This window comes from Rhyacophila brunnea, unplaced genomic scaffold (assembly GCF_057557595.1).
Source record: "Rhyacophila brunnea isolate RB1 unplaced genomic scaffold, BYU_Rbru_1.0 scaffold_12, whole genome shotgun sequence".
NCBI lineage: Eukaryota > Metazoa > Arthropoda > Insecta > Trichoptera > Rhyacophilidae > Rhyacophila > Rhyacophila brunnea.
The window spans coordinates 5532856-5558894 of NW_028232774.1; the positions used below are offsets into that span (position 1 = coordinate 5532856).

At 31.7% G+C, this 26039-nt stretch overlaps 1 protein-coding gene across 2 annotated transcripts in view; it reads left to right on the plus strand.

The window, feature by feature from the left end:
- Nucleotides 1–11638, plus strand: part of fus (epithelial splicing regulatory protein fusilli) — a 141977-nt gene extending 130339 nt beyond the window's left edge. Inside the window, exons 15-16 of one of the 2 annotated variants that reach the window (XM_085960633.1) lie at nt 10095–10300; nt 11332–11638. In XM_085960633.1, the coding sequence (XP_085816759.1) occupies nt 10095–10300; nt 11332–11505 (380 nt within the window). In that variant the 3' untranslated portion in view covers nt 11506–11638. The remainder of the gene's footprint in view (nt 1–10094; nt 10301–11331) is intronic. The other variant, XM_085960634.1, reaches the window with a different exon arrangement.
- The last annotated feature ends 14401 nt before the right edge of the window (nt 11639–26039 follow it).

A 26039-nucleotide genomic window follows, 5' to 3' on the forward strand; every position in this document is an offset into this window, starting at 1 on the left:
TAAAAGCTTCTAAAGCTGAAAAACTTCTAAAAAGGTAAGACTTTGTGATAAATATTATACTAAAATGATATACAAAACTAACCTTAATATTATTATTGTTATGAAACTTATTAATATCGACTTATCTTATGTACCTATGTATTTATTTTATGCACCTACAATAATAAACTCTTTCAATTAACACAACAGTATATCAATCAGATCTATGATATTTTTGTTTTTGCAATGTTACAGATTTTCAAAAATGTGACAAGTACATTTCCTGATGCTGAAGAACCCATGTTGGATATAGATAAGGATGCTGCTGGTTTGCAAGAGGAACAATACCCATTATAATATAGGCTTTTTTCAACCAAACAAGGACCTATGTGACTTTTGTGAAAAATATAAAAATTGCAGTAGCGAAGAGAAAAATATAATTCAAGTTAAATAATATATGACATTCATCAAAAAAAATAAACAATTATCGAGAACACAGAAGGCGAAAGACGAATAAAATAGTATGTTGCTATAATCTGCAGGCCGTATTATCAACACCAAATGTCCAGATATCAGTGCTATATTATAAAAGAAAGCTTTCAACCTATAATTTTACCATCTTACACACATTAATAATAAAAATTGTAACTGTTTTGTTTAGCATGAAGGGACTACAAACAAAGGGGCCAATGCAATTGGTTCTTGTGTTGTAAAATTTTTGGAAGATAAATCAATTGGGAAGGAAGTCATTTTTTATTCGGATAATTGTGCCGGACAGAATAAAAATAAATTTATTACAGCAATGTATTTATACGCCCTCCAGAATTTTAATATCCCAAAAATCACACACAACTTTTTGGTCGTAGGACAGAAGAGAGGGTGACTCTTTAACACTCTTGCATAGAGAAACAAAAAAATAGTCTTGAAGTCAGGTCCAATTTATATACCAATACAGTGGATTCCAGTGATTCACTGGAAATTGGCACTGACGAGATTTTTGATTTTCACAAGTTAGCAAATGAAATGGGCAATAATTTTCAACTCAACGAAAATAGTAAAAAGGTTAGTTGGGTAGACATTTGCGTTATTGAAGTGAGGAAAAACAATCCTTATTGCCTGTTCTATAAAAATAAGTATGAAACAGAAGTGTTTGATGTAATAAATATTAGAAAACGTCAGGGCGGACGTCAATCAGTACAACCTCAACTACACAAAGCATTTATAAAACCACCTCGGATCTCCGAAGCAAAATTAAATGACTTGATTTCCCTATGTTCATCAAAAGTGATACCAGAAATACACCATAATTTTTATAAAAAAAACTTTCATCTACACATTTAAATACAGATTCAGATAATAATTGACGTCGATAAAATTAATTATAAAAACATTACAATTATTGTAATTTGCTTTTTTATTTTGGTTTAAAATTGTATGCATCTATTTTAATAAATTATAGTTAGTAAGCTTAAAATATCAAAATATTATAGGTAAATATCATTCTTGATTTATTTAATAATAATATAATATATTATATTATAATGGTATTACCAAAGTTCCCAATAAAAATCTTACTGCAATTCAGGTAACTGCGAAATATCAACATTTTCTATGCATCATGAAAGTGTAAAACCATAGCAACTGCTAAAACTTGTAATCTTGATGGATTTATATGAAAAAAAATAAAATTAATAAAAGAACATGTCATAATGTATACATACACCAAATATTATCGTTTTATTTTAGAAACTCTATTTATCCTGACCAAATGAAAACTTCAAACCCTTATATCTCCAAACTATGTAATTTGCACATACGTTGGTTTTACACTCACGGTGCGATATGTACTGATTAAAAATGATAAATAGGGTTACCAAAGTGTACACGAGTGTCTGTTGGTACTATGATATAAAAATATCTGAAATAATCAAACATGTTGTTTTCTTAATTTAATTGTTTAAAATTTTTGACTCGTCTATAACATTCGGTTGTCTATACTCTTGTCAAAAAGTAGGGGTTCCTTCTTTTGGCACGGGACCACATTATACGGGATTGTATTAAAGAATGGCTTTGTATCGTTGTTTTGGCCCATCAATGTGTGTTATAAAGCATAAACAAAAGATACAATATCGCACTCTCTATCCCTCTGTCTTGCATAATCGCTTTGTTATCCATGGAAGACACTCTGCTGTCCTTATATTTTGAAATTGTCTCTGGTTTGGTTACTTAATCATTGTACTTGTAAATGAAACGATAACAATATTACGAAACGTTGCACATTCCGAAATGGTGATCGCAGGCATGCAGTAGGGAAGTCTTCTTTGAATGTCGTCACGCAACCTTCACCCCCAGCCGCGTGTCGCCAATATGTATAACTGGTGTCTGGGCATATGTCGTTACCTACTAACTCGTCCTTATTAGTATAATGAAAAAAACAAATTTCAACACCGCACACCACAGAGTTTCACACATGCATTATCTCTAATATCATTACAGAATAATTGGCTCCGTAGTTTAATGGATAAAGCACTCACCCGTGAAGCGAAACTTGTATGACGTTTTGAAACCCACTCAGTCCAAGATTTAATTCCAGAATAAGTGTTAAAGATGTTGCATAAGTTTTTTTATTACTATAGAAGATAGAATGGATAATATGATTATATAGAGAATTAATATAATATACACAATAATAATATATATTGGTTTAACTCAAATATTTAGAACTAATAAAGAAGAAGCTTGTTAAAACTTTTGGTGGTGATTCCACAACATAGTGCACTTGCGGCTCTTGTAGTTCAATGTGTGAGTATTTTTTTCATATCTGGTGGTTCTGGGTTCGATCCCGGTGAGATCACAAGACGTAGCGCTGAATACATTATTTGTAAATTAGTATTGACGCTCTATCTTTGGTTACTTACTTAATAGTCCTTTACATAGAAACTTTTTTTAGGCTTGTAATATTAAAGGAGAACGTTTTTATCTCAATGCGGCATGACAAATAAATCTGTATGAAACTTTCTACAGCTAATTTAATCATTAGCCTTATTTACTTTATTATCAGCTTCACTTTCATATATCGATGGTGCAGATCACAAACCTTCTTAGTCAAAAAATACGATTTTACAGGGGAAGGTTAAAACTGATTTATTAGCAGCATAATACGATGAATATGACATAGGAGTTTTAATTAAAAGATCAATAAACTCGGCTATATTTCTCTTTGACATAGGAGGTAAAGTTCAACAGATCCATTAAATTTTTGTTGATTTTTTGATATCATAAAGTCAAAATCATAAAATTTGACATAGAAGGTTTGTGATCTGCACCATCGATATAAGTATAAGTCATTAAGACGGAAGAAATCCTCGAAAAGTTTAGATTGTTTTGAATTACTATTCACGTGTGAGTGACTTAATCCAGCTTCGCTGCCATAATAACGTTAATTTAAAGATTACGTTAGCTCTATTGTCCATTAGACAGTTACCAAAAAAAAAAAAAACTTTGTCTAACCAGATTTCGTTAGTGAAAGTGTTAATTTTCTATCATATAGATGTTGATTTCGGTTTGTTTCGTGTTTCCCATACTCTCTGCCATTTACCAATCTGATAATACATACCCAAGAGTGATATAAAATTTATTTGTAGCTGATAATCTAATCGTCAATATGAATCGATGAATAGACACCCGCCTTTTGCGATAAATATTTCATGTTGAATTCTAAACAAAAATTTCAGATGGTTCAATTTATCTCATAACATAAATTTATATTACATTTATCAAAATGTTTAATAGATTTCCTTAATTTCGAGAAAAGACAAATGTAGGATTTTTAGAATACAATAATTAATTATTAATTATTTAGATTATATTACAAATAATGCAGTTTTTTTTTATGATTATTACTTATCTATTATTCTATCAGTGTGGTCACAAGTGGACATGTTTCACTATTTCTTTATTTTCTTATTATAAAATAAATTCTAATATATGTGTTACAAAAATACTTAAAAAATATCTTGTGTTTTAACATCTCCCAAATTCCCCTTATATTAATTATTATTATCATTCGGGTTGTAAGTGTGTTTTTCAAAAGGTGTACAGTATGAAGATATTACATTTGTTATGTGTTTGGCAGCAGGTGTTCATGGTAATTAATCGAGTGTAATACCTGCACATTAAATTTAACGGGGGGGGTTGGTCGAGTATTCACAATTCACAACAATTGCAGCCGAATTCTATTCATAAGTGCTGTGAATTTTTTTTTTTTTGCTTTATGGCTATTTTATTTCTTATTTTATCACTCTTTCCTATGGTCGCTTGAAGAATTCAATCAGCTTTGTAATAAATTAAAATGAAATAACATGAATGAATAAAAATCGATTAATCAAAAATAAAAATAATTATAATATGTGTAGTAGAATTTTTCCCAAGTACTTTTACGGAGAATATCTGGTTTAAGACGATGAAATTAATTATTTTAAGAATATTTTCTGAATACCTACTTAGTACTATTTTAATGACTAATTATTTTTCTATGCTTTTTCTAGCCTTGAGAATATTTTGGTACTTTTATGCATTTTGAAAGAAACTGGCTACTGACAGGGTTGCAAACACATTAGTCTAAAATTTATGTGTACTAGTAATCTGGGTAATTTTGACTGTGTTTTACTTTAATTTTAGTTTACTGCATGACATTTAAGTATTATTTCATTTCTAGCAACTTATTTGTTTAAACCTTCGGTATATTTTAATATTGCTTCATTTCACTCGAGCGGCGTACTCGCTGTGTCAAAATTACCCTGGAATACTTGCGACACGTTAAAGGTGGTTTAAATGAAATGTCATGTACTGTATTGCAACGTGGATGACACGCGGGCGACAAATCTTCACATATACATCACATCATTGAGTACCCACACATCTATGCGTAGGAGGGGTTTTATGTACACTAATAAAATCTTCCATGTATGCGTATTTACCCGTATGTATAATATTACTCCGCCTTCACATATTCGCATTTTAACCCATTCCCGTGCACTTTTTTATAGCAATCGTTTTACGTGATAGTCCAGTCGTATCTTGTGAATGTGCCGCAAACTAAAACTAACCCCGCAAATATGAAATCGTCCGCTGGTATTAATTAGAGTTGTCACTCTTTAAAGGGCAATTTCTAGACAATATAAATTTTAAATTATTAATATACTTTCTCATTATGCCATATGTATTGTATGGCAGTTAATATTATGGTGATTAAAATATGTTAATTTTTTAATATTGCATGTGTTTCGAAATTCATATTGTTTATATTTTAGTAACAACATGACCAATTGATCATTTTAACGGTGTTAAGTGACAATTAATTCAAATATAACACAACACAATACAATATATGTATAATATTTGTTTCACATAATTTAATAGAGGTCAGAACAGGCTTCGTTCGCTTAGCAGGACATTCTCGACTGATATGAATAACTCTCATTTAGACCTAATAATTAACTCATTTTATATTGCCTTAGTTATTATAATATATATATAAACTATTTTTTATATTAATATTCTATGATATATATTATATATATAGGTAATTAAAAAAAAAGATCTTATAATATTGTTTTTAATTATTTTTCATACTGTCCAGTAAATATTTATTTGTATTTTTTTTTCATATTAGTTGTGAATGTCCTGCTAAGGAGACAAAATCTATTTTGATACTAAATATGTGTAATATCTATTTATATATCGTATTTTATTTAAATTAATATATAATTTATGCGTAAATAATAAATAAATAATATTATTTTATCGAATTTCTGTATAGAGCGGAAATTATTACCATGCAAAAATGTAGAAATTTCTTCAAAGAAATTGTCTTTGTCTTGTCTACCGGTGTAAAAACTGTTATATTTAATAATATTTTAAATTGTCAATAATTAATATCACACACAATCGGTAGCCATAATAAATTAGTAGCGATGGTGTTTGGGAATGGGTTGTAATTACAGCGAGGCAAAATTTTCTGTATCGACTTTTTATTCTTGATCCACGTACATTCTACATGTTGTACACGAGCCCCGGTACCGGTCATACGTCCAACCTTGAGAGGGGAAGTGCCATTTTCCGCTGGCAATGCATCAGAGCCACTAATTTTATCTATAAATGTTTCGTGTTGCAGTTCTACATCAGATTGTATTTTGTTTTTTGCGAATGAAGTTTTATTTAAAAACTGCAGTTATATACAGTGGAAAAGGTATATTTACAAAAATATATATTTTAAGCACACTGTCCACTAGATGTATAGAGAACTGAAAGTTTTTAAATATAATGTCATTCACAAGAAAAATGAAACATGTAGTTTATTGCAGAAATGCAAAGCTAATAATAATAAAATTATTCTTGCATAATATTGAATGGTAGAGAATCAACATTGAGATGATAAAAGTGAATTTAAAACTCAAATAGAAAGTTTTACCAAATATATTTTACAGAACGATGTTTATATTAAATTTAATGTATATAGTAATGCACATGTTGACAAAACAATTATTTGACCTAATATATTGAAACTTAGTTTTATTACGTAATATATATTATTTTAAAACAACAGGGCTTAAATAATACTATTTTATATTACGATCATGTATATATTACAAGAAAAAATCGAGCAACCATCATAATGACACATTACTTTTCTATAAAGAGTTTACGGATCATTCAGGCTTGCATCGATAGGTTTAGTGTGCAGATTTTGTATGTTCAATTTTATATTGTTTGAAAAAATCTTAATTTGAACGATTCAAATCGATTGAAAATCAAGTATATCCGGATTGGACAATATTTTCACACCATAAAAGTATGATGCAGACAGGCATACTAATTTTCGGTAAAAACTATACATACAATATCTGCACATTAACCCATCGATATATACAAATAAGGTATATGAGTGGAGCGCTAACCTCTCAATGCGAGTGACCGGTACCGAGTGGCTGGCGTTATAACATAACAAGCAGCTAGAGCTAGAGTTGGTTTGTTGAGAGTATCGCTCGGTGGGTTTGTGCTGGTGTGGATGTTGGTGGATATTGGGATCTGCGGGTGTTGCTCTCTGTGTCGGGATCTTACCAGGTGAGTGTCCATTTTACTATTATCTATTTATATCATCACTATAATTTCATAGTTTTTTTAACCGGTCTCTATCATCTTCTTGTGCTCACCTAAAAGGTTTGTTATTCATTAGTAAACATTAGTGAACTTAAATTTAAAGCTTTCTCATTAAAGGGTTATAATGACTCAATAGGCTATGTCCTGTATCCAGAGTTAAGTAGTGAAGTCTCAATAATTTCTATTAAATTAAAGACTGCTAGAATAATATGCTTCTTCATTTCTTATTCTAATTTCCATGAATACATTTCGGGTGATTGACATCAAATAAAAAAAGGTTACAACTCAAGTTGTCACCTTTTTAGTTTAAATTTTTTTTTATGCAGTTTATCCATGTTTCATAATATTATGTTTTCCCTACAATACTGTATGACAGGTAATTTTAATAAAGTAGCATAAATTTCTTATCTAGATTGTAGACTTTCCGATCCATGTTGATAATATATTCACATATTTAATTAACGAACCTTTTAGGTTAACACCGTGTCTAAAATATTTTAAGTGACTTGTAATTTTGTCAATACTAAATTATTACTTATTTCATTACAAAATTATTTAGTATTCTTCTACGGGGCTTAATGCAACTAAGTAAAATTGGTATCAGAGGAAATAGAAATATTAATCGTATCGGAGTATATCACGCTTGGTTTATGTTTACCCACATAGATTTTTGCAATGCTCGATAATTATTGAGGTTATCCGAGGTTACACAGATAAAATTGTCACATTGGGGATAAGTACTATGGCCCATAATATCATCACAATCATCAAAAACTATATTATTTAACAAAGTGTCTAATGCTTCAATGTTCACGGTGTAGTAATACAAAATATTATGATGCTTGGTGCTCATCAAATTTAACATAAAATAATAATTTAATATCCTAGGTTTACGCACCGGTAATGTTGGATAATATATTGTTTGATTTATAAGGATTCTTTGAAGTACATACCGAATCGTCATTAAGGTGGAGTGTATTATGTATTGGAGACATCTAGTGATGGAATTGATTGCAGGTTACTATGGCAATTTACTATGGATTGCAATATACTATATAAAACCAACAAATTTAATTATAAACTCATTCCTTTCTGAAGGAACATTAAACTTACTGAAATCGATAACGTAACATCAAAGTATGAGAGGCGAGATAAAATATCTAACGTAATTTAGACAACGGATAAAATATTTTACAACGGGAGATGGGCGAGGGGGGTCAAAAAATACCAATGGACGACCCCTAATATTATAAATAGCATTATGGCACAAAAATTGTAATCTCTTTTTTTGTCAAAAGACGCCAGCAGATGGAGTATTGTTAATTATTGCAAACTATTAGTAAAATGATGTAGTATTTATGCAGATAATACTAAAGAAATATCGACTGCCTAATCTGCAAACCAGCTAACTGCACTTTTGACCAAAAATGAGATTTTGATGGCATTTTGTTATAATGCATGTTTTCTATGCTCACACAAAATTTCAATCTCTAAACCTATTAATAAATGCGTTATTGTACTTTAAATAAAACAGCCAACTGCAGGTGTCAAATTTCCAATATCATAAATGAAAGAACTCCGCTCTTTATTTAAATTTTCTTTATATATATAGAAGGGAAGCTAAAATAGTGCAGCTTATTTGTAAAAAAAAAATATTTTTCCTAGTGTATTTTTGAAATTGTTAAATTCCGTTCGATAGTTAAACTATTAAGTTTTTTCTCCTTCCTGAACAATTTTCCCGAAAGAAGCCAGTTTGCGGATTAAGCAGTCGATATCGTCATTACAACATGCAGAATTTCAAGTTTAAAACAATTTGATTTTCTTTAAAAATTAAATATAAATACATTCAAATTGTATTTAATTTTGGAACTTATTAAACTATTACATTAAATTGATGAATATAAATCGTAAAAAACGGGCACTATATTATAACACTTTGAAGTTCACTATTGAAATATAAGAAAATGTTTTTAAATACAATTCACATCACTAGATGTCCTAATACCCATTACACTAAATCTGAATATTTTATTTGCCGGTTGTAATAATTAATTAAATTAGTTTTTTATGTTTGTAACCAGTAAAAATATATAACCAGAAGATAATATTATATTTTTACTTATTTATTTTTAAAAATATTTCAGCTTATGTTAGACATAGGTGTATCACAAGATTTCATTTGCAGAAATCGCTAACATTGTTTTTAATAAAGATTTGTTACCATTTTTATAATGTAATACAACACTTGGTATTGTCTGAAATTAAGGTTTCGCATGAAATGACAGTTATTATATTTTTCTTATTTAATACAATAAGAAACAATATACTGCTTCATTCTCGGTATAATGGAATTTGTATAAATAAAAAGTGTGACACCAATTTATTGAGTGCCAACATAAATATTGCTGACAACATTTAATATTATTTTGAATTACATACATTATACATACTGACAATTTGACAATATATCATTGTATATTATATTAAAGATATTTTAATTATTTAGCGACAGTAACAATTGGACCGTCTTGTGTTGTTATGTGATAGATCAAGTGACTGTCCATAACATACTTAATTACATTGTTGTTATACTATTTTTGGGAATTGCTTTCGCTCGGTCGAATGCCAGATATCGAAGAGGGCGCTTGCCACGTTCCTTGACTGACCGTTTTGTTTTTTTAATTAAAACAGGCTTATCGGCATCTATGGGAATTGTGTGAACATTTCAAATTGTCACTCAATCATAATAATACATCAATTCACATATCCTACTGATTAATATGCACTATTATGTTGGTCACAGAATGTATTGTGGAATCACTATGGATTTAAGAAAAGGCAAAACCTTGTGGTGAATTATAACGCAACACCATCCAATTATTACTGGTCGTCTTATCTAAAAATTCTATTTTACTCATTATTTGCTCCTGTGTTGACGTCGACGACATGCCCAGTTTCAGGTCACACGGGGTTACTTCCCGGGGGCGGATTCCACACGGGTCCATTCGGCTACGGCAACGGAGGAGCGGCAAATCCCGGAGCGGGGGTGGGGGTGAGAGCCTTCTACCCTCCTCCGCTCGCCCCGTTGTTTTACTGGGGCTACCCCAGCCCCCCGGTTTCGCCCACGCACATCTTTCAGCCGCCTCCGCCCGCTCACTTGGTAAGATAACAAATAATTCCATCTATTCTATTAAGTATAGAACTTTTTGTAAAAAAAATAAAAGTAGGCTTCTGCTCATTAGTTTTCATCGGACTAAGAATATAAATTACAAAATGGTGTTTGTTAGTTTTTGAAATTTTAGTAAACCTTGCCTAAACCAAAACATAATAGGTAGAAGAATATTCTTTATCTTTAACTTATTGTGGTTTGGTTTAAGCGGGGTTTTGTTGAATTTTGAAAACTAACTAATACCATCTGCAATTTGTATTCTTAGTTCAATGAAAACAAATAAGTATGACTGACAAAGTTTAGTGTGCACCATTTATATCGGATCTCCACAGCCTACCTTCACTTTTTGCTACTTGCTGTTCACGGGCATGTATTGGTTACTTACTTACGTACTGTTATTTATAACTTGGCGATACATCCAAATAATTGACAATCATCCATTTTATAAAAACTGTATTTTTGGTTGCTGTAAAAAAGGTCTTGGCAGTACCTAACACGCCAAATATAATTTGCGAAAAAAAAATCAAAAAAATTATTGGTTTTTTAATTAGGTACATTAAAAAGAAATCATAAATATTATGTATTATTTGTTGTACCTCGAAAAACAATTTTTCTTGAAAAAAATGGATTTTAAACATTTACTTTCGGGCAGGGTTGTCACATTTGTTTTGACCGAATTATTAGTACTACCGAGATATCTCGTATGTGGCGTAGCCAACTTGGACCGTTTGACGAGATATCTCGTATGTGACGTAGCCAACTTGGACCGTTTGACGAGATATCTCGTATCTGGCAGTGAACGTGCAGTGAAGTGAAAAATGCAGTGTTTTCATATCAGTGCCATAAATGAATCTGAGTGCACAAATAACTTGCTACAAATAAACCTGCAGGTCAAAATATTTACAACTAATTTAATCATTTGCATTTGAATATAGTCATATTCAACTCCAATTATACGAAGGTTCCATCTCTATAGAAGATGTTTTTTTTAACATCTTTGAACAATATTTATTTTGTCGCAGGTGCCGGGCGACGTGATGCCCTTGCCAGGCAGCCCCCTCCCCGTGCAGTACGAGAGCATGGCGGGCATGGGAGGACCGCCCCTACCGCAGAGCGCCCCCCTACCGCACGTCCTCTCCCGCCACCAGCCTCCCCCTCTCACCAACCGATATCTCGAACTCTTCATGGTCAACTAGGAACCGGCACCCGCGTTCTCAAACCAATTGTTACAATGTTTTAACGTGCGCTTTACATATATCTTTGTAATGCGCAATATACTTGATGTGATTTTATGTAATATTATGACCAGCGGTTCTTAGCACACAGTGTCATTTGAGAGAGACACCCTGAGATTTGAAAATTTACGTGCGCACAATTGAAATCTTAAACACGTACACGACAAATTGCGGCCAGTGCGCTAACATTCAGAAGTACAACATTTAGTTTGTCAGTCGGTGACTCCACTGGTTATATTCAACATTAGATACCTACAATTTGTTTCTAGAGATTGTTTTGCTACAATAAATGATATTTACTTGACATCTCTTTTTCACAGTTTTTCAGTTATGCTCATTTTTCGCTTTCCACAGCAATTTTATTTATTAAATATAAAAATATACATTAGAAATTTATAAATCACGAATAGGACTTTATATAAAATTAACCAATTAAAATATTTTTTACTACCAGCCAAATCATTAAAAATGAGCATAATATTAATGAGTAGAATAACCATCAGTTAATATGACCTTTTTTGTAGAAAATAATAATATTAACGATGTGTCAATTTATTCCGATACAAGCGCCAGTCACCCTGCTTAAAATTCTCGAATATTTACAATACAGTTAAACAAAAATATTCATAAAATGTAAAGCTTTGCCGATTTTGTAGAAATTGTTTTTGTTAATACGGACTGATTTTGAGAATTGGTGGCATGATGACTGCATTAAATTTACTTAAGCCGCGTTGACACGGTTCAAGTACGATCCAAGTACACTTGGATCGAGTGCCATCCAAGTGACAGCTTCATACTAATTATTCCTATCCAAGTTAACTTGGATGAGTAAGACGTGGTCCAAGTAGCATGGATAGGAATAATTAGTATGAAGATGTCTCATACGAGTGCACTTGGATGGCACTCGGTCTAAGTGTACTTAGGCCGTGTCGACGCGGCTTTAATGTAAAAAATATATTTTAATGTGTTATGTATAAACTGATTAAATTCATTCAATTTTCTATACCTACTGCAATAGGTAAATCTAATATTTGTGTTAATGTATATGACCCTATGTTGTCATGTGTATTCATAGCACTTTTATATTAATTGTTACAGTGCTAATAATATGAAATGATGGATAAAGAAAATTATTTTAAAAATAATGCCTTTTCGAAGGAAACATCAATCTAAATGTTTTAAGAAATATATATTTAATATATATTATGTTATCTTGAGTATAATATAAAAAATTCTAAAATGATTTTCTTATAATTCTCTCTTGATACATTATTATGATCATTTAATTAAGTATACAAAATGCAGAGGAAATTCCTCTTATCAAGATTAAGTGATACATTATCACCCCGCCTCTCTAAATTTAACCAAAATCTTAATTCGACCCTTCAGGCAACAAATATTAAATTTGTTTTAATATTCATGTTGCGAACATGTTGAGAGTCTCAATATATATTATTAATAATAATATATAAATATTCGAAAATATAATGTATAACTTAATGCCGAATTTATTATATGTCTTTATCATTAACAAATATAATTAATAAGTATATTTAAATTAAATACTTTTTTTATATTATTTTGTTTGTATGATATCACTATCTGTGCATATTATAGCTCTTTATTATTAGAAAATATTCTCAATTAGTAAATGTTTTACATGTTGAAATAAATGAATTATACTATTGATAATCATTATTTTAGTTATAAACTTTGAAATGATAAAATACATATTTTTATGATATAATGTTGTACAGCCGGCTGCAAACATAAATACATACTAATAATAAGTATACATGAGCGTGTGCATGAAAATATTGTATATTTGTATTTCTATACGGTATACTTGCACAGGTATAACTGAAGGATACTTTGTCTGAACTAGTTGTGTTTTTCGATGGAACGGTTCAAGTATAACCCGACACTGTTCAAGAATACTTGTATAGTGGGATTGTTATTTGACTGCCGTGTATGCTCGTGCAAAAAAAAAATTATGCAAGTATACTGCCCTAGAATGTAGATACGTTTGTTGCTGGCTTTAGCAAATTTTATGTTTGTTTCGAAAGAAGGCAAGCTATTGATTTATAATCTACACCTAAATATTATTTATTAACCTTGATTTGAGTCGCTTAGTCGCTAAACACCCGCTTTGGAGGTTTTTTTAAGTTTCGAGTAAATTACGAAAAACTGCGTTTTGTGCATTTGCGATAATGTTTATGCTAGTAGTGGTGACGTTTGTATTGCAATATAAGTGTATGCTAAAAATCATGGTTTGAATCCTGACGTCTGATTGGTCGACTGTGTAGAGCGGTTTTAGTAACCGACTCTAGTTATTATTCATTTAATTTTTTTTACGAAACAGGAAGGAATTTAAAACTCGCATCTCGATAGGCTGGTAGAAGAGTTTAAAATCACCCAGAGCCGGTTTGGTGACTAAGCGACTCATTTTGTACTAAATCTAGTGTGTGTGTAAAATTATTCTTGCCATTCAAATAAATTGTTTTTCAGAAGACTAAATCTTTATCTAAAGAACAAATAAATCGTAAATTATTATTCTATTAGAGAAATAAACTATACCTATATATGGGGTATGATTTAACAATTTTGAATTGTTAATTTTTTGACAATTATTGTGTGCAATATTCTAAGAAACTTTCTAATAAATTAATTGAATTTGTTATTTTTCAATCATACAAACGTCCTTTGTGTTGATTGAATATTATTATGATTTTATATCTGTCGGAGAAGTGTATTTAATAATAAAATGTCCTTGAAATTTAATTATCACTCATTATATCACCATAGTTTTACAATGTAATTTGTATGATCATGCTTTAAAAAAAACATGGTCTTTTTTAACACATATAGGTGTCAATTTTTTAATAAAACCTTCCAAAATATGCCTGTTAGATTTTAATATTATTATAGTCCTTAGAAAATTATAGAAAATAGATGAATATAATAAACAGCAAATATTACAATGTCTTCCATCGTCAATATAATTGTTCATATTATTTAAATTTAGTGAGAATAAAATTTAAATTTATTTCATAATCTCAATAATATTGTCTGTTAGGTAATAGATAGTGCAATAATCTAATAATACTATTATTATTGTTTGCAATTTTTTGTGTAATATAGCTATAATTTTGAACTTGAAACAAAACTTTTTTTATTGTTTAGCACGCTCCTCGCTCGTTATATTTCATTTTTATTCATAATGAATGTTATTTTTTGAATTCAGTTTATCTCAGAAAAAAGACATTTTATCATTTGTTTCTCGCTGCAGAAATCATTTACTATCGATAATAAAATGATTTAGTATAACTTAGAGAAATTATATTAACATTATTTTGTGCGAAGAGAAAGATTTCCATGTGTGCGTATAAAATGTCACGCTTGCAATAAATGTTCCTTTTGATTTTCATCGATTGTACAATATCAGTAAATTAAATATTCATTAATATAATATAAATAATAAATATTACTGTGAATAATAGTATAATTATATGTTATGTAAGCAAATGTGCTGTCATTCAGAACCTGCATGATATTATCTTTATTAAATTATATTATAAATCTACAGTGTTGCACTTTTGTCTACGAATAATCTTACGCTCGGCTCCATGCGGCAATTTGTAATTCAATATTTACCTACTCTGTAAGATTACGAATTACCGGCGGCGACTAATCGGGGATTGTTCGCCCAAAAGTTGCAACACTCGTGTTGATAGTCTTTAGTTTATTTTAACTATTTTTGTCGCCCGTTGCAAAGTAAAATCTGTACAATGTTTTCAGTTGATAATAATTGCTTGATTATCGATAATGCAATTATCCAAAAACAGTATTTCTGAATGTTTATGATAAACACTTCAAATGACTAATGTATTTCGCCGTAACGGGATCCAACATAGTATATTATAATATGCCCGAAACCTAATGAAATAATTTTACATAGATGACTTCTAAAAAAGTGTTTCCCCGACTCTTGTTGCACATAATTTTATTTAAAAGAAGAAAAAAACACTCGTGCTGTTTTAAATTGTCTGCTTAAACTCAATTATTCAAAATAAGTTGACTAAAAATACATATATTAATAGTCTTAATAGTGTTTAAGAAATTATTTATAGTAATATATTATAATCATTATTCATTAAATCAGTGTGATTTTAGATGTAGTGACGTTAAAATAATGTAGCTTTTATAAAAAATAGATATTGCCACATAATGATATAAACATAAATAATTATTTTTTAAACCCTCAGGTACTTACCGGGTAACTGGTAATACGGTTAACTCTTTGGAAAATAATATATTATGTAAAATAATAGTGACAGAAAAAACTTTGATTTATTCACATAACCAGAATAGGCCTCAACACTACATAATATATCTATTATATAATAATATCTAGCTACCTAATTTAATCGATATCTAAATACTGTAGTATACATCTACCAGTATAAATTGTATGCTGAGTGAGGGCGCCACATGCTACTATTTGACATATCATTCAATACTTTTTACACTGTGTTGAGCTTAGTTCCAAATTCGGACACATAACGATTTATGATAGTGTATCTATAGATACATTTCAGTTATTCAGTTATTATTATAAATCATTTATACTTTAATATGTGTAAGTGAATAGCTGTGAATAATGTTTGTTATTATTTTAAATATAATATAATGAACATTTTGTTTGTTTTCACTCATAAGTAAGCACTCAAATAATTGATATTTTATAATATATTACTGACTGTGTACTTATGTTATTAGTTGCATAGAAATAAAGTCAATAAATTTTCACTGAAAATGTATCTGGCAATACTAAATTTTATATTTTTTGAACGATAGCAATATTATATTACAACATAGGTGACACGGTTGAATCAAAATTCCATCAGTATTTAATTACGGTAGAACTTTAATTATCTAGATTTCATTATGCATGGATGAATTTATCCGGACTGCCTACATTCCCTAATTTTTCCGGATGACCAAGTTCAGTTTCATTTGTAAATCGAAGTGACAAAAAAAATATTTAGTGAAGTTCGAAAAGCAGTGTGACTTCATTAATTTGGCGATATTTTAAAATTTAATTATATGTTATATTAACAGCAATGATAATTACTTATTTATTACACTATATGTTTTTTATGTTATAATTTTTATTTTATTTTTATTACCAATAAACAGTTGGTGAAATACGAAGCTACCAATCCGCTTGTATAAAGTCTATTAAATATATTATATACTTATTATAAAATCTTCTATTAAATTTTAAACAGACAAACTCTGGATTGCATAGTCAAATAGGTTTTTTTTAAAATATGATAAAATATACGGCAAAAATTAGATCAAATCTTACTGTTAAGTATATAAAAAAAAACTCCTACAAACATTGTAGAAACAATTTCTATAAAACAATATTATACATAAAATAGTTATGCAATACTATTATAGGCCATGCGATTGATTCTTCCAAAACTGAGATACATGATCGGCCAGTTAATTTTGTCTTTTTTTAACGTTGTCCATTCTGTGATGTTGACTTACGTTAGGTTAATATGTTCTTCATCTGCTTCATATTTTAACCCTCTCTAGAAACATTGACAACAGAAATAGCAGACATATTTATAAAACTATATGCATTGCCAAAACCGACATTTCCATTTTAAAATACTATCATATCGTAAAACTAGGATGGTGACACAATATGATTTAATATTGCTGATTAAATATGTATGTAAATGGCACAATGGCACTCTAGATAAAAACGATTATAAATAAACAGTTTAATGTCAATCAAACTTGTTTTTTTTTTATTTGTTGCTTCATCTGTATGAGAAATTATTATTGCATAACTTAAAACAATCATTGTTAGTGAGTTGTCCAAACTGATATAATGAAATGAAATATTGTCACCTGGTAAAAAGTATTTTTTCCCATTTCTATTATGATTTATAATTATCGTGAGTCAATACTTTTCTGCAAGTCAAAAACTTATAAATAATGAATTATTTCACCATAAAATATTCACATAGATTCTATCATATTCTAGCCAGATGTTTTTATTTCCTATTAAGTCACAACTCTGTTATTAGATTTATTAATTTTAAAGTGTGTTATTTGTTCACTATTTTTCTATGGATTTTATACGTGGCAGCCCCAGCGCCTGCGTGGAATTTTGAATTTATTTTACTGATGATTTTTGTTGACCAAATGATTCATTTCCGTGATCCCGGACGATGTGTTCTTGGCGCTCACCGGCAAAACTATGTTTCGAAAATATTGCTTGTAATCTCACCGGTCCTATCACCAAAAAATAAAAAATTATCAATCATTCCAAAAAAAACTCCTTGAGAACGAATCACTTTGAAATGATGTTAAAAAACTAAATTCTTTTTTCAAAATACCGAATATGCACAAAGCTTAAAAATGTTAAATTCTTCTTATTGAGAAAATATATAATTTTAAATCCTTTGAAATATACTTTGGGATACTCCGTATGGAGTACTTTGGGATACTCCGGGAAGTCCGTAAATATTTTTTAATTCAATTTGTACGATGCCGTCAGCTCAAAGGACAAGAGCATTCACCCGGACAGTAAAAAGATGTGAGGTTCGAGTCACTTGACCTACCTTTTTTCCTAGGATTTATTCTAATATTTTCTGAAGAATTTAAAAACTATATTTTTTTATTAAATATAATATCTAAATAATTCTGTTTTGGTCACAAGCATTACAATAAATTCATAAAATAATATATGATCATAATATATGTCTATTTAATAAAATAAATATCAAAAAAATTGTTTATTATTATTAAATTATATAATAATTTATTGTTAGTCTTAGGAATTTTATATTTTTTTAAGAGTGTACTAGTACTAGATATTATTATTGAAGTTTGAAGATGCCGTGTTAATTGATTCATGTATTTTGTTAGCATCAATAAATTGTTCTATAACAATGAAATATTGTTTTAATTTTTTTTATTATTTATTTTGTTTACGGACTCAACTGATGGACTTACGACTCAACTCAACTGGTGGCTAGAGAATTTTATTACCTAGTAAACACAATAGTATCTCCAGAAATACAAAATAAAACATGAAGATAGCCAAAATACAATTAATTCAATACATTAAAAATTAAGAAAGAATTTTGAACATCACAGAAGGCTGCTCTAAAGCTTTTGTCACAAAAATTGGAATTTGGATCACATTTTACTCATCCATTCTAATGTGATAGCCCGTTTACACATGCATGAATTTACTGCTGACAATACATATATTATCCCGGCCATAACAAGAAAATGCATGTGTAAACACATATTATCAAGCAAGTTGCAAGATTGCATACATGGATCAAAAAAGTTCAGCGGCTTCTGAATAATTTTCACGCGATAGTTGGAACTTGTGCGATATCTGTGCCTGCGCAGTAGAATGACAGTGGCAAATTTAAAAAAATAAAATGCCGAGCATTTTGTACAACCTATTAAATAGTACCATACAATGACTTCGCTTGAAAAATGTGATTGGCGAGACAACACAAACATAGTAAACAAGTAGGTATTGGAAAACAATGGAGATTTATGCCATTTGGAAATTTTCAAATTTCAAATTTATTTTACATATAATGAACATAACAAATTATAAATTCAAAGCGTTCATGACATGAATTAAAATAAGTGTTAATAATTTTTAAAAATAAAAATACAGAGAATAAGTAATAAAATAAGTAACAAAATAAAAGTAGATGGAAGCACACGGAGTGAACTTTGATAGACCCTATCTTAAAAACTTATAAAACAATGTCCACTTAAATTTACCCTCACGTAAGTGGAATATTTCAATATCCGAAGCGATTTCATTAAACATGGTTACCGCCCTCCCAACTGGCATTACTAATGGCAGGTTAGTTCTGCACCATGGGAGAACAAACAACGGATGCCCTCGATTCCTAAGGTAATCATCAGAGACACACAAGCCAACACCACCAAGAATTGCAGAGTTCACATTTACGCCGTGTATAAGTCTGAAAAATATGTAGCTAAATAAAGATCCCTTCTAAATTTCAAGCTACAGTATGTAAGCATACCTAAAAGGAAATCAGTCGGATAGAGCCACGGATAATATCCATACAGCCGAAAGTAAAGGAGTCTTAACAATTTCTTTTGGACTCTCCACCATAAGGCCGTACTTCAACTGATGCGGGGCCCAAACGATAGACCCATTCTCAAGTCTGCTTCTAACTAAGGAGTTATAGAGAATTTTTAGTACCATAACATCCGAAAAGACCCGGGAAGTACGCAAGACAAAGCCCAACATCTTTAGCGCCTTTTTACAAATGGTATCTATATGACCACTAAACGTCAGTTTACCGTCAAACGTAATTCCAAGATCTCTTACAGATGATATTCGCGAGAGAACTCTACCATGCATCGAGTACTGGAAAAACAATACTCGTGAGGCTTTAGTAAACGACAAAACATTGCATTTATCAATATTGAAGTCCAGTTTGTTATGCCTGCCTCAATCTAATATATTATCTATATCAAGTTGGAGTTGACGACAATCGTCCGAGGTGACAACTTCCATGAAGAGTTTCAAGTCGTCAGCAAACAACAAAAACATAGCATTTTTAATTACCAATGCTATGTCATTTATAAAAATCGTGAACAGCAATGGCCCAAAGTTTGAGCCCTGGGGGACACCAGAAAATGTGTAAAAGGTCTGTGACTGATAAAGGCCGTACGAAACATATTGTTAACGGTTCCTAAAATAACTCCCGAATAGCTTCAAAAATCGATCCAACTACCTAGGTCCTAGACCAGGGATGGCGAACCTATGACCCGCGGGTCAGACACTGACCGACGGAGGCTTTTTAAATGACCCACGCGTTGATTTTATAAACTTATTTTTATATCATAAAAGAGAGAACAGACAATCAAAAATATTAAAAACATAAAGTATATAATATCAAATGTTAAATTTATAAAAAAATATTTCCAGGTGGACATTGGCTAGCTAATTTTCTATCGTATCACTGCACCTGTGTATGAGGTACATGGACGTAAAACGTCGTGTTTCGTCATTTTGTCGCAAAGCGTGTATGACTCATGACAGTTAGTCATAAACTTCACGCGCATACATATTCGTTGCATCGTAGAACGGGGAGATGTACCAGTGCTAAACTAAATGGCACCCTTATCGTACGCATCTAGAAGTGTTTAACAGTTCAACATTATTATTATTTTTTATTATTAAAGATTCTCACTACACATGTATCTATTTATATCAAGTACGTTATTAAGGAATTTCTTCTTAAATTATTGTGTTCTAAATATAAATATTTTAAGTTGTAGCCCTGTATTATGTCGGCGGTTAAAAAAATAAAAACGAACGATACAAGTTCTAGAGCACATCAAACAAAATGGTTTGATAGATATGGTGAGACTGAAAAGAATAAAACGACTGTGTGTGTAATTTGCCATGTAAACAATTTTATCAAAATTCAGGACCGAATTCGTCAGATTAAATGAACATGCTTAAATAAATCAATTGGTATCCAAGTGGATAGTAACCAAGTTTAGTAAAGCGACTTTAATGATAAATTTCCGTTTATTTATTTTATACACAACTATTTTAAACAATCGGTAAATGAAGTTTGGTACTTATATAATACATTATCCCTATATCGACAAATACTATTATTATTTCTTTAAGTTTTTTAGTATTCGGAGGGGTACAAATAATTTGTCTCTAATAAAAAAGGCGCTATTTTCTTTTATGGATATATTTTGGAATATGTAACTTAGTGTCCCACGAGCTAGTAATAAAAAAAATAATGAACAAAATTTGACCCACTTCTCAAAAAGGTTCGCCATCCCTGTCCTTAGACACAGCCGCACGGAGGAATATTGATTATGAGTCTGACTGTCTCAAATGCAGCGTTAGAAAGTCTTCAGTATAATAATTATGCACTATTTTAAAAGAAAGATTTATCGTTTCTTAAATCGTCTCCGCTCCTTTCACATTATACGGTTTTGACCGTACGGCAAAAAATCGAAAACTAAAAATCCGAATCGGCAACAAGTCACGCTCTTTTCATACTATACGGTTTATGCACGGTTTTTTTCCGTCACAAGCTCAGTTTGTGGTGCTGTTTGGTTATTATGAATCGATTGACCGTTCGACTTAAAACCGTTTAATGTGAAAGCGTGCATTAGGTCGCGTACACCACAGAGTCATCGGTGACCGTCCGGCCGCCGTGAATACAGTGAAAATAGACGGCTGCTATACGACGCCGTTTCGGTTTTTAATCGTTGACCGTAAGGCAAAAATCGAACGGCGAAATTATTTTAGTGGCGTGAAGAAATGAACTTGTTGCCGATTCGGATTTTTACCGTTCGATTTTTTTCGAACGTTTGAAATAAGGGTAGGCTGGTCAAATTACTCGACACTTTCAATAAACGGATTAGAGTATGTAGTTATAAATTCATAGCCCAGTTCATTTTTTTTGATGCCATGGATAGTTGTACGCATTTCACGACGATATTGTTTGTCCGTTGTATGTTGTGTAGGTATCCTTTGAAAGCGTTTCTATCCTACGAAATGGTCGCTCACTGAAATCTGCTGAAAGTTGGTCGTGTGCCGGGGGGGGGGCTAAACGAAGCCTGTTGTGTTTATTTAATTTAGTTTATTCAGCAACTGCACACGATGTGATGGTGCCCAACCTCTATCATGCATTTCTTCGATAAACTATTTACTGCCGATTCTATGTAAAACTAAACAAATAGTGTATGTACAATGAAAATAGAGATCAATGTTCTGTTCGACGGCCGCGAAATATTGTACGGAATGTGGGCACCACATAGTCACCACAGAATCTGTCGTGATGTACCTACTCACATTGTTTATTTGAGAGCGCGCAGTTATTTTCGTTTCGTGTTAACAATAGAGCGCTATAAAATGGGTCATTTTCGTGCTTTTAACGGGTATTATTACTAAAAACCGATTCACGGCATGAATCCTCGTAGATTCACTTTATTAGAGAGCTAGTAATTTCGAAAATTCACGTCTGTTAACCATGCAATGTATATTATTATGCTCGACTATAAAGGCATAATAATTGTGCCACCTATTTATCAAGTACCTATAAAATAATGGTTCGCTTGTTGGTTATCGTATCGTATTGTATCCAAGTCTGCGCTAGAGTGAAATGGCACGAAATTACATCGCAAACCACAATCATGAAGATATATACGAAAACCTTCTTCTATATAAGTAGAAGGACCCTAAACATACAAAAAAGAAACAAAAAAGGATCGCCGATCTACTGTTCAGGTTGGCGACAAGTGACTGCATTGAACGTTCGCTTGAATGCAACTGCACATTTCTACTACCTACGATATTTATTTGCCAATTAGCTGACCTGGTGAAAAGAGAATTTGAAAATGAGAACACTTCGATATCATTTAGCTGAAAACATATTTAAAATTGTTTATAACTGCACACAAGTCAGTTAAAAACAATGAATATCAAAAAGTGGCAGCCATTGTTTGAACTAGCAGATCGGAAATACCAACTTAATGATGTTAATATCTGTGCAGTTTAACCACTTGACAATAAATACTTTATTCTTTCGGTAAACTCATTCAAATGCCATAATAGAATATTTAATTGAATCAGTTGGAAAAAACCGTTTCTATAAATAAATGTGTAATCTTTTTGGTTGTGTTGAAACAAAAAAATTAAATTCAACAAAATAAAATAAAATTGACTTCACCAGTGATATTGTAATGTGTCTGCAAATAATTTCTGCGTAGAAAGCATTATAAAATGGTATAGTATCAATTAAAATGAGCACCTTGTCTACATGATATCTTACACATTTGTACTATTTTGTGACCACATTACATTAGTTACGTTTGGTGGATTTATTTCTACTAGGTTAAGTGCACCCCCAATCGAAAGAATTTAGGAAACCACCGACCTCCACTGATCGTAGGCTACCGCTAGGGCCTAGGGAAAACTTAGTTCGCATGTGCCAAGACGCATAGTCTGAATAAAAAGAATTCTATGTTTTAAATTACTATGCTAAGCTCGATGTAGATTACAGTTAACACATTTCCGATCCCAGGAGTTATACACATACAATAATTCGACAAAACATTAGAAAATTAGGCGCTGTTGCGTTTAAACAGTTAACGTTTGTACTTAATGAATGTAGTTGAATTGTAGGCCAACGTCATTTTGGTGAAAATGAGTCACACAGACAAAACATTAATCCGATGCAACGATAAAATTGTATGTTGTACATCAACATTAATCGCAGATAGAAGATCGATGCATAATCTTTTTACTCCGTAAGTAGTAGCGTACCACGGTAGAACTTTATTGTCAGTAAAGTAATGCAACCCGCCATACCTATGCGGATTCCAAGTATTTGAACCTGGTCACCATCTCGACGGGCAGACCGGAAACCCGCAGAGGAGTGTCGCCGTCAATGCATGCAGCACTGCACATGGATTTGGTCTTATCCGTATTCAGATGAAGACACACACGTTTCGTACCCTTTAATGTGGCACAGCCTCAACGGTTCCGTCACCGTCACCGGCTCTCTCTCATCCTGCAGCAGTGCTACAAAAGCGACTTACGCGAGGGTCGGCAATGGACCGAGGGAAGTGGCGCGAACTTGCGCTTGGCCTATGGTCCAACACTGGGGGGCGTGACCGGGTGAAGGAATCGGAATTTAAAAAATGAAAAATTATACGATAATTTGTATGAATTAAAAGTGGAACTGTGTACATAATAATATGCTCGTTAACATCTATACGGTTTTATTATAAGAACGTGCGGTGAAAGACGGTGGAAGTGCAACGATTGGCATTATCAGTTTCTAATGTCAGACCGGCACCACTTGGCATTTGACGACCATAGATAACATTAATAACAATAAAAATCCAGGTTAATCGTCAATAATATTAAGTATTAAGTATGCATGCCATTAGAAAAGGGAGATGATTTAAAAAAAAATGCAATGAGTCACATTTGCATATTGAACTTTTAATAAAATATGTAGCCTGATAACTAAAGCCTAGTTCAGATCGAGATGAATATGCCGATGAACAAATGAATATTGTATAAAAACGGTTTATAAATATCTGTATAAAGAACATTTAAAATATTCGTATTTTTTAATTCTACCGCGGGTGGAAAACGTGTGTGTACAAACAAGCAAAAGTGGTCATGCCGTTTATGTGATTTTTTTGGGTATTCATTGGAAGTGGAAACATTAATAATTGTATACGATGAAGACTGTTCAAACTACAATTTAATTTGACAGCAATATTTGCAGGGACGTGCGATAGTTTTTAATAAAGAAATGATTCTGCAGGGATATTTCTGTAGAAACAAATGTTCACAGATATGCAACATAGTGTCCAATTGAACTCCGAGATAGATGAGAATTTTTGATACCTGAACGCTAGTATTACCAAAGCAGACTGAGGGTGGCCCCATATATTTAAGTATACCTGGTCCTTTTAGAACAATGGTTTCTGTTTTGGAAGGTGTGAAGGACAATCTACTTAATTTACCCAATACCTCAATTGATTTTAAGGCTACGCCAACTGCACTCTCAATCTTCGTCCTGCTATTGGCTTCCACCAATAGCAGCGCATCATCGGCGATGATAGTGCATTCAGTTGGAAGCGGGATTCTGAGAGAATTGTCGAAGAGAACGTTCCAGAGAAGAATACCAATCTACCAATGATGATCCAACCTGAAACTCGACTGATCTGTTGTTGAACTAGCTTTGAATTGACGCAAATAAATTTCCTGGTCTTGAGCCAGAGCTTTTGATTGGCGAGACAGTAAGCACTTTGCGTATAAACAGTTATCGCGATAATTTAATTTACACACTATTGATGCCAGTAAATCCATGCAAGGGATACAAGGGCAAGGGAACACGAGAACAAATTCTGAACATCAGGATCAGGAACATCATACCCCTCCTATGATGTTATGCTTCATTAACTATCAGAAGGCATTCGACTGCGTAAGATGGAACTGTATGTGGAAGGTACTTCTGGAAATGGGAGTTCCATCACACCTTACCTGTCTCATCAAAAACTTATATAACAATAGCCACACAAGGTAAGAGTAAATAGTGCGTTTTCTGAGACTTTCCGAACCGAGAAGGGAGTTCATCAGGGATGTGTTTTATCTCCCCAGTTATTTAATATATATGGAGAGCATATAATGCGAAGAGCCCTAGATCATTGGCAAGGCGGAATAACAATTGGTGGCCATAAAATAAACAACTTAAGATTCGCAGATGATACCATAATAATCGCTGCTGATGAAAGAGAACTCACAGAGCTGCTTCACCGGGTAGAGGAAGAGAGTCGTAAATACGGCCTCCTTATTAATAGGAATAAGATCAAGTTATTGGTTGTTGATCGGGCTAACCTTCTACCAACAC